At 37.3% G+C, this 11,145-nt stretch overlaps 1 protein-coding gene across 1 annotated transcript; it reads left to right on the top strand.

Moving 5' to 3' along the window:
- Positions 1-4,531: 4,531 nt before the first annotated feature.
- LOC135156137 (uncharacterized) lies at positions 4,532-10,772 on the top strand. Its single transcript, XM_064107567.1, has 5 exons — positions 4,532-4,946; positions 5,633-5,856; positions 6,586-6,782; positions 8,003-8,167; positions 9,137-10,772. The coding sequence occupies exons 1-5, from the start codon at positions 4,613-4,615 to the stop codon at positions 9,876-9,878; spliced, it is 1,662 nt and encodes a 553-aa protein (XP_063963637.1). The 5' UTR covers positions 4,532-4,612; the 3' UTR covers positions 9,879-10,772.
- Positions 10,773-11,145: the final 373 nt, after the last annotated feature.

Here is an 11,145-nt window from a genome sequence, read left to right as displayed (position 1 = left end):
ACTATACCCATGCAGAGAACGATCGAGATGAGAAAAAACTCGATCAGATGATGTAATATACTGATAAGCAAAGCTTGCTGATAAAACATTATTTTGACAATTAGATTAAAGACGGCACCGCCAGTGTTTTCAAAAGTATTGGGGCTAATGGGGGCAAAGAAAATTTTTGGGGTGGGGTGACAAAAATGGATTTAGGAAGAAATTATGAGCGTCAAAAAATTGGAAAAGATTGAGTAATTTGAAATAATCCCTCTTCAGGAAAGGGAATTCATTGAGTGGTATAAAATGCCAATCTTGGGCGGATCAGATTTTATATCAAAATAATTTAGCCTTATTAATAATCTTTAACTCGCAAAACAGAGTAGAAAACATGTGCATATGCAGAAAAAAACATTCCTTTCTGCAAGTAATGTTTGATCTCTGAATTTTTCAAAATTATTCTGAAACCTTAACCTGCTCTAATTAATCAGATTTTTCTTAGATTAGAAAACTCCATCACGAAGGGAAAAAAGTTATAATGGAAAGGCCGAGGTGATGTACAAGGAAAGGACAGAAACATCTGTGTTTTATCGTTATTATTTTTATTTTGTTATTTTATTTATTTATTTATTTATTTATTTATTTATTTATTTATTTTCAGAAAGGGGCATTCATTGAGTAGTATAAAAATGTAAATTAATATAAAAAGTTATGTAAATTTTTAAGTATCCGGTTTATATATTATTATAGTGAAATAAATTAAATATTATATGTATGCATTAATTCATAATCGATAGTCTACGTGTATGATCAATATTAGGTCTAATAAAAACAAAGTAGAAAAGTTCCATGTTTATATTCCAACGTAATTTATTTGATCTGATCTATACCTGAATCGAAAGAAGATAGAGCATCGTCGAATATTTGTATAGCACCCTGTATTAATATATAGGCCCTATATATTTATATACTACCTATTCTATTGTACAAAATCAGTTCCAGAAGGAACATTAAATATAGAAAATATTATCACCCCCACTACGTTTTGTTTTTACTTGCATTATACTTCTAAGTAGTAAAAATGAATTTTGTATCGCTTGCTTCTGCATCTATCGATCATGGGGATCAACGGTATACTGGTCCGGTCGCGTGCTACCCTCGGCATCACACTTACAGTATTGTTCTTTAAGGATTATTATAAACGCACTATCCTGATTGGTTTATTCAGCTCATTTATCGATTAGCAGGTATAGCATCCGGGAAGATTTATGCAAATTACCCAAGAAAGCGATCCTCCCTGAAACGTTTAAATACCGCCGTATTTTATGGGCTTTCTCATATCCACTTGATGATCAGTCATGGACAACTCAACCAACGAAGCGAATTCTACAAGCGACGATCTGCACTTGATGCTATCAGAGTCGGAAGAAGAAGAACACTGGGATGACGACGACATCGCCGCAACTTCCAGCCAGGTTGGCGATAGAGATGCACGAATTGCTGCCATTGAAGAAAGGATGGTCCGAATGGAGAATCTCCTCCTTGAGCTTCATGCAGTTGTTATGAGTCGGTCTCGCCCACAACAACGGACGGCACCCCTCTTCGAAGATGTGGAAGAAGATGAGACTCTGGTAAAGATCGGAAACTGCGAGCATTCGGTGATGGTCGACAAGCAGCGATTCCAGCGGGCTGTCTCTCTCGCTACAACAGGTCGACAGTTGCTCCTCAAGTTAATGGGCATGGTATTCAACCCCGGAGAACTCGCCACCTTCAGCTTCAACGGAGATCGCAATGCCTTTCCAGAGCTTGCACCACTGGTCTCCGATAACCGCTTTCAGGCTATTCGCGGCCAGGTCGCAAAATCATATCCAGGATTCGACTCGCCAAAGAATCTGCGACGTATGAGAGAGGCCGTCAACGGCAAATGCCGGAAAGTGCGTATGAGGAGGAGAAACTCTTCCTCTTCATCCTCATCTTCATCTTGAAGATTGAGTATAAACCAAACGGCCCTTTTCAGGGCCACCAAAACTCCAAGAAAGAATACAATGTACTTATGTAGTACACTTATGAATAACAATAAAAACAAAACCCCAACCCCTTAATTTCACTACATGTCTTTTCAATCTTTTCTTTCTAGTTTATTTTACACTTTCCCTTTTCATAAAATCATAGCGGTTGCATATAAAGAGTTTATTTGCAAGGGGTTAGGACAATTTGTCATTAAATTTTGTTACCTAGCTCTAGATGATACCAATGAAAATTTGAAACTCTTTATATGAAAATAACAATTTAATCATATAAAATAATTCCAAAAGTGAGTAAAAATCGATTTATTAGTCAACTGATTTTCTTCTGTATTAAGAAATTAAAAAAAAAAATCAAAGATAATACTGTTTGTAAAAAATCAATACACGATAACAAATTAAGATAAACATGACAAAGAGGTCAGATTTGTATGGCTGATGTAATAATGAATACATTTTATTATTTACTTATCTATTACGAACTCATTATAGAGCACTCAGCCCGGCTTTAGATTCGAAAAATAAACATCATCGTCTGCATGTAGGGTTCTACTTTTTTTTTCTTTTTCTGGGGGGGGGGGGTCATGTGTTAACAACTGTCGTCTTGAGTCGACATCATGGCCAGGGCAGCACACAACTCACTTCGCTTTTGTGTATATTTTGGGTATTCAGCATTTAAAAAATAGTAATAACGCGAATAAGCCCACAACGAAGCGTGTCTGCTATAAAGAGAAATAATAATAAAAAACCGGGCTCTGCGCTTCTCTATCAACACCATACCCTAACCTTTAGGAAAGTGTAAACAAGTTGAAAAATATAATGTGACCGTGGCATGATGCGCACAACATTGTATAGACATACATGTATATATAAAAAGAAAAAAAAAAGCTTTCTCGTGGCAACATGACAATCAAACGATCCCTTTGATGCTTATTTAAATTCCCCGCAAGCCGGATGTTGAAAATGACCCAGGCCAGCGCGCTGATGTACTCAGCTGACCCCATTGTCAAGATTTTAATAGGGAGAATACCCTATATTGTTCATGGGAGAGATGGCCCTATTCTTGAATATTTAGGAGGTGGTCCGACTGGTGGGGGATTGGTGATTGTCGGAATACTTTGATGTGTCCTCTATTTGTACTCCCCAAATCATCCCAATTTTTCGTATGGGACTACTTGGTATCAAAATAATGAAAGTCTATAACTCCACCTCTTTAATAGATTTCGTTTGAAATTTGAGAGTCATGTGACTTGAAGATGGGATGTATACAACATGATTATATCTAAACAGAAATGCGAGCACCACGCGATAAACATATGGGAAAATACTTAAGCAAATTAGGTTTCATAAAGTTATGATGAAAATATTCCCAATGTAAATATGTAAACACAGGGGCCGCGGAACGGTTTTCAAAGTGGAGGGGGGGGGGGTATGGTTGACCATGCAAAAAAATCACAATCATTATAGTCCTTTTTACGTATTTGTACATTGTTTTGGAAAAAAGTGGGGCCGGGGGGGGGGGGGGGAAGGGGGGCTGAAGCTCCCCCGCCCGCCCTCCCCGCTTCCGAGGCCTCTGTAGCATAATTATATAATATAAAATGATTTCTTCTCCTCCCATACATGTCCCTTGCTCTCTCCCTCTATATTCCATCTTTTCTCTTTTTTTTTTTTTTTTGTAATATACATGTAAATTAACAATAATTTCTTATTTCCCACTACATTTTGTCTTCCTAGGCGCCCCCTCCACACTTTTTTTTTGCCAGCCGATTGTCCTCTCGTAGTTAAGCCACTGTTAAATATGTATGGGGAGGGGGTCAATTAAAAAAAAGATACACAAGTGATTTTGCATATAAAAACATCTCTAAGCATGTGATCGTGTGCGCTATACGGCAGACACACATCGTGCATGGTCATTGAAGCGTACGTATACACAGCGGTATGTGTATGTCGCGATCGATACGTCATCCACGCACGCGCGCACATGCTGCACGCAGTATAATTACGAGTGCTTTTCTGTACCGGTATTCATTCCGTTTGTTTTCAATAGTATGGTCAGTTCCCCCATGTCTGCGCGGTCTCCCAAGTCTGCGCACCCGCGTATCTGCGCGATTCTAGTAAAAGAAGATACGCAACGAGCACGAACTTTACACATGCAATACATAGACAGGTATTCATAAAAAAATCCGACTCAAAATGGTGAAAAAATAATGAATTCAGGGCATTTCATGTGACGGCCTCAAAATACAGCCTTTCTCATCAAAATCTCCGAATCGTGTGCAAAGTGAATGAGTGCGCAGACATGGGGTACCATTTTTTTTTTCAATCTGAAAATGACTGCCCAAGGTTTTTTCAAGAAAATCCTATATTTTCTTTCATTTTTTAATGAGAAATTTGGTATACTTACTCTCAATAATATAAGGAACATTATTATCCAAAAGATTTTGTGAAATAAGAAGAAATTCATGTTAAATCTTAACTCAAATTGTTAGGTGCGCAGACTTAGGGCCCACCATCATACGAGTATCATATCGAATCAACATTATAATTTGTCTATATACGCTACGTTCGAAATACAAGGATAAGCCACTTTGGTGTTTGCTTTTGCAAAGATGGTTGATGGACTTGGTGATCAAGAATATGACCTTCATTGGCTGTTGGGAGCTCGAGATGATGGAGACTCTGACATCGAACAACCCCTGCTACATGCAGAGAGGCCACGACCAGTACGGAAACACACGTGCCACAAACGGTATGGACGCCCCAGCGTGGATCTGGTGTTCCCGACAGTGATTGACACGGCGAGGGCTTTTGTCGAAAGCAACGGCTTTGAGGCACATCGCCGTCGTCATTTGACAACCGGCAACTGTGGCGTCAGCCTTCAGCAGATAAGAGACCATTTGTTTGCTTCCGTCCCTGGACTCAAAGATCGTTTCCCTCAACTTGGTAAGGAGTACAGCCTAGGTTCTAAGTTAGCTAGTTCAACCCTTACAAGTTACATACCTTAAGCCTAAGTTAAGGAAATTCCACAGCACAGTAGCCTAGTAGAATAAAATCCATTTTCACAAAAAAAAAAAAAAAAAAATCAGGGTTGGGCTCAATTACTTTCTTCTATACTTCAGAATTGTACACAGAAGATGGTCATTGTTGGAGAAATCACTCATAAAGCTAATAATGCTAATCTTTATAAAGTTCAATAACTTTGTTATTTGTCATCTGATTATAATGAAATTTTCAACAGTTCTGTAAATTTTATTCTGTTTTTTTTTTTTTTTTTTATAGATATGACCATCTTCAGGCTGCAGGAGTGCAGCATCCCTAGTGAAAATTAAGAATGTCATAACTTTCTGATTTTACATCATATTTTGCTGAAATTTTCAGTGTTTGTTTGATTTTCTCATTTTATTCAAATCAACTTTTTTGTTGGGGTGGATTTTTTCCCCACCTGGGCTGTAGAGTGGATGAAAAATTGCAATTTTTTATAGGCACTGACATGTATGTAGTGCTCAGTCCTGGGCTGTGGGCAGCCATGAAACATTCTTGACTGAGCCTAAATTATTGTTGTTATTGTCAATTTGTGATCAAGACATTGCAGCTTGTGAATATCATGTTTTCTTTATATCTACATTCAGGACTGAAAATGATCCACAGATGGATGATTGCTCCGAATAAACGCAACAACGCTTCATCAGACTACAGGGGCTTGATAGACGCCAAGGTTGCCTCGAAAAAGAACAGTAGCAACGCCATGAGGGAAGATACCCACTACTGCCGGGAGAGGGCTAAGAACTCATTAGAATTGTTGGCTGATCTTGGAGAAATCAGTGCTGCCATTTCTATGGATAATAAGAATAAGGTGTGTACCCGTTTTGTTATATTAACTCCTTCATTGTAATATTTTCCCAGTTATTTTCTCTTCAGATTTTAATGTCTACATGAAAGCCATGTGCTATGAAATCCAAGTCTTGTATGTAGAAATTGATGCTTGTATAGATTGATAAAGTAATTTTGAAATTATACATTCTCGCTCGCTTCTATGAAGTTTAACATTTGTTTTATTAGTCACGAGTGGCGTACGCATAATTTTTTAAAGGGGGGGGGGGCTCAAGCTGAATGAAATGCTGACAACCCAAAGAAAGTCTTCATCGCCAATTTTATTTCCTAACCCCTTTTTTGTTGGGGGGGGTTATTTCTTAGGAGGGGGTTTTAGGTGATTGGGTATCTAAAAATTTAAGGGGGGTTGAACCCCCGTAACCAACCCCCTGCGTACACCACTGTACAGTATGTAGATCTTTGCTCAGATTAAACATCATTTTAGGTCAGTAAAAATGGCTTGCACAATACAATCTGCAGCCTTTCCAAATGTTTTTCTTTGAAACTTTGGTTTTCAAGTGGAATTCTTAATATATGTGTGACAGTAAATCTTACCACTAGAAAACTGAGAGCACCAAGTAATAGAATAGCAATGTAAAATTGTAATGTACCTGACTCTGGAAGGACCCATTAGTTAAATACTTAGTGAATATAAATAAAAGCAGTAGCATGCATTTATACTGATTCGGTATTTGTTTTGTTTTCATTTCAGGTGCACATTGGCGAAGCTACACTTGCTGTAGACAGGAGACTTCAGCCAGGGAGGTTTTTCCCTATCACTGATGCCCCGGATTACTTCGACCACGATTTTCCAAGTCCAGGGTATCTGATCACCCCTGCAGGGTACTTGGTCATGGAGCCCGGTGCGAAACAAGTCTACAAAGATGACAAGGGAAGAGAACATTTGAGGTAATTTAAATTCTAAGTACCGGTACATATGCATCTGGCGCTGCACAGTGGCCGCCGGGCCCATGATCATTTGGGCAAAGCAAATTTTCGGAGTATTTCATTTCATGTCTATTTCGAACAATAAATTATGGATTTATCAATTTTTTTATCATATAAAGTATCAACAAGTAATTGTTTGAATTGTGGTATGGGTGAAAGGTGCTTTTGAAAAATGAAGTGTATCGGCAGTCCCAAGGAAATTCTTAAAGTCACTCTTATGGACAGTTAAATGAAATGGCTCTCAGTCATGCCAAGGTGCATTATTATTAATTGTACAAATACGACAAGTTTAGTTACTTGATGGCCCCAAACATTTTATTTTCTTGAATGCATTATTGTAAAATCAAATTGTAATTTTAATGCTTTTTCACTGCTGCCAACATAGTTTTAGTTTATGTCGAAAAGTTGAAATTGAATTCGCAATCTTGAAAGAGATTTAATGAATCTTTTAACATGCTAACACTTTGCTGGAGATTAGCACAATAAAACAAAATTTTATGAATATTTGGGCATTCATTTAACGGGAAGTTCACCCCGACACTTGCTTGCTTCATGATTTTTTTTTTGTAAATTGAATTGCTTTCGTGTTTGATTTTGAATAAAATCATTCTGTGAAAGAAAAAACAAGTTCTCCCTGACAAAAAGATTATTGTAAAAATAGCAGAAAAGATGACACCTAAATACAGTCTAAGTTTGAATTCGGAGTCCACAGGTCAAAGGTCACAGCTCATTAAATATGGAAGTTGGTTTCCACATGATAACTTATGAAATATTCAACAGATTATAAAAAGAATTGGGTGTGTCGGTCGATGACACCAAAATACAGACTAAGTTCGAATACGGGTTCCGCAGGTCGCAGCTATATGCACGTTGGTTTGATGGTCTATGTTTGTTCATCATATATATGCATATTGGTTTCTGCACATATTAAGTTCAATCATATTGAATGAATTTCTGATCGTGTTGAGTGGGGGCATTTTAAATTTCTAGTTTCTGCTATTTTTACTACAAAATTTCTTCAGGGTGAACTTCCCCTTCAAGCAAATACTATGCGAGCTGTAAGACTAAAGATGATATGACTGCCTTTCATTTTTTGTTTCATTGGTATACAATTTATTGGATTCTAATTTTTTGCTTCCTATGATATGAAAGTACTAGATGATTTTTTTTTTGTCTTGCAGATTTAGGAGATCAGGCACAACCCATGTTGTGAACCGCCCACCAGGTATTCCAACGACCATAGAAGCCCACATGACGGATCTGCTACCCCTACTACAGGATCTCGTCAGGAGAGGGAGAACAGCTGCTTTCCTGATCGTTGACAATGGAGCTGACTTCAATCCGCGGTAAATATTTGTCATTTAATAACTTCCTGTTTTATAGCATAGGTACGGTAATGGGTATACCGGTACCCCCCCCCCCCAAAAAAAAAAAAAGATGATAATAGGAGTGGGCTATACATGGGTCAAAAATACTTTTTTTGTCATTTTAATATGGCAATAGTTTTTATTTCCTTGTGATGTAACTCAAAATTTAATGACAATATTTTTATCTCGGGTCCGAGAAAAAAGTGTGCCAGACCAAAATCAAAATGGCCGCCCAAACCTACCCCCCCCCCCCCCAAAAAAAAAAAAAAATAAATCCACCATAACTTCTTTATTTGGTGGTCTTTTTCTCTGGTTTTGGTGTCTATTCATATGTTTTTTTTTTTTTTTTTTTTTTTTTGGTGGGGGAGGTAATTTGTTTTACTTGAAATGATTACTTAGAGTTAATAGGTGATTTTTACCTAAATTTACCCATTTTTAGACCCTCTTTTCAGAAAAAAAATATACAAAAAAAATATTGTCATTTCATGTTGAGATAAGGTAAAAAGAATACACAAAAACTGTTGCCATATTAAAACCAAAACTCACCCATTAATAACCCACTCCTAATGATAGTGATTTTTATAAATATACCGGTAAGCGATGGAAGATCCATCAAATATTGAAATTGTTTTTAAAGCTTCTTGTTTTATTTGCGACATGAGCATCCCCATATTTGGAGCTGTTAAAACATCAACAGAATGTCATTTTACACCCGTTCTTGAAAGAAGCAAACTTAGTTTAATTGTCATCAACCATTAAATAATTTTTAGTTTATCAATTTCTTGCACGTTTTTGAACATTTCTGAACACTTTTTTGCTCTTTGTTGGCTCTTCTTAAAACTAAATTTCTCCTTTGTCGAACACAGGCTTGGCAAAGTTACATGCATTTCCTATTGCAGTGATTATACAATTATATTTTACATGGCTTATATTCTCTTTTTTTTTCAGGTCTCATGTCAACCAGTACTTCTTGGGGAAAGTATGGAAGGATGCTGGACTGGATACTATGGGCGTAGTATCTTATGCTGCAGGTGACAGCAAACTGAATCCCATTGAACGTGTTTGGGGTGTGCTGACCAAGAAGCTCTGTGGGGTTTACCTCAGCGATATTCTCCCTGGTGAAAGTCGTCCTCCGAGGCAACAGCAGCTACCAGCAGGAGAGCTACAGGAGAAGGAGAAGGCAGTCTTCAACCAGGCTTTGGGCTTACTCCAAGATTATTTGGAAGGACTTGAGTTCGACGGCCATCCCATCCACACAAGACACATCACAGCACATGCCACCCATCAACCTTCTCTTCCATCTGTCCAGACAGCACTTTCTTCACTCCGACAACTCCAGCAGCACCCGCAGGTCATGGAATCTTTCTACTTCTCCTCTTCGCACCTGCGCCGGATGGATGGAATGCTTCTCTTCTCCAAATGCACTAGCACCACCTGCCTCCACTGCACACGTCATCCCATACAGCACCAAGAAGCTTACGAAGCATTCCAGAAGTTCACCACACCAGTACTATCATCACAAGACACCTACAAGACCTACCTTCAAATGAAAGCCACCCAGCACCCTCCTCCTCCAGATGCAAGCATGCCAAGTCGTCAAGTGGATAGCCTAGGGAAATGCTCGCGGTGCCCTTGCTACCTGTTCTGTAACAAAGCTGACAAACTTTGGCACAACAGACTTTTTCATTAAGCTATAGAACAAGTGATATAATTGTGGTTAAGTTATAAGTGGACAACATTTACTGGATACCTTATTCATATGATGAACTCAGGAGTAATGATGAATTCATATTTCACATAACAATATTGAAATTTGACAATGATATGTATTTTTTTGGAATTGAACTACTTCCATGAAGTTATGATTGTGTATTTATTTGAATTACTGCATAATTATCTTTTCTTTGCGAGACATCAAATTCACTTATTTTGCTTGTCATCTTTTATTTAAGCTGAACACTTTGCCTAACATGTTCTTTGTGATGATCTTGTTGTGTCACATGTTGGACTTGTATTTATTACCAGCTATATACTTATATGGAAGAAAATATGCAGAAGGTGCTTTCAGTATAGTCAATTCGATATTTATTCCATGCCAAGTTCCAAGTTCTTTCACACTATGCATCCACGAATTGTGTTTACTTATGGTGGTATTTTATTGACTGATTTATCGTTCATGTTCATTTGAATGTGAAAAATGTTATTTTCCATTATAATTTATGTTTCACTGAAGTCAACTAGATGTATTTATTACTGTAGTCATGATTTGATTTGTTCTGTTTTTATATGTATATTTTTTTAATTTGTGGGGTCGCAATTACCGGTATATTAGATTCATGTCATGATAAGTTGCTGTTATCTCAATATTACTGCTATTGATGGTATTTTTATTGAACAAGCAGGTGTTATTCTTTCTTGGTGGTGCAGTTTAATTATCATTTATTATTCATTCACTTATTTTGCAATTTCTTGATCATAATCAAAATGTTCAACTTTTGTTGATTTTGTAATGGTGCAATACATGTCTGTAATATTATTCCGTATATTACAAGTTTGAAGAGAAAATAAAGCTGATTGATTAACCAAAATTGTATACTGATTAAAAATTGTTCATTGAAAATGTTGAATTGACTGGATGGATATATGAAGACGTGGTTGATTGAAAAGAGTGGACTTTATAAAGAGTTGCCCTTATCCGTGAAGATTGAGAGTAGAAAGAATGGGAAATGTAATGATGAATTGAGTTGAATAGAGGAAAGGTTGGTTATTGACTGTAGACTAATAAAAAAAATGAAGGTTATTGCTCTCAAATGACATGAAAAGACTCGTAAATTTCTTGATTCAATTATTGATCATCCTTTTCTCCTGCTCTTGCCCATTAGTCTCTTTTCTTCTCCCCCCCCCCTCTTCTATTTCTTCTGTTTCTCCGTCGTTATTCTTTTCCACCTTATTCTTCC

The sequence above is a fragment of the Lytechinus pictus genome, chromosome 12 (assembly GCF_037042905.1).
Source record: "Lytechinus pictus isolate F3 Inbred chromosome 12, Lp3.0, whole genome shotgun sequence".
NCBI classification, from domain to species: Eukaryota; Metazoa; Echinodermata; class Echinoidea; order Temnopleuroida; family Toxopneustidae; genus Lytechinus; species Lytechinus pictus.
This window is presented reverse-complemented; position numbering and strand designations above follow the sequence as displayed.

What these genes read in the sequence shown, in the direction of transcription:
- LOC135156137 (XM_064107567.1), top strand. Translation starts at nt 4,613, where the DNA reads ATGGTTGATGGACTTGGTGATCAAGAATATGACCTTCATTGGCTGTTG. An exon ending in AGATCGTTTCCCTCAACTTG is followed by an intron (nt 4,947 to 5,632) that starts GTAAGGAGTACA and finishes ATCTACATTCAG; the next exon opens with GACTGAAAATGATCCACAGA. An exon ending in GGAGCTGACTTCAATCCGCG is followed by an intron (nt 8,168 to 9,136) that starts GTAAATATTTGT and finishes TTTTTTTTTCAG; the next exon opens with GTCTCATGTCAACCAGTACT.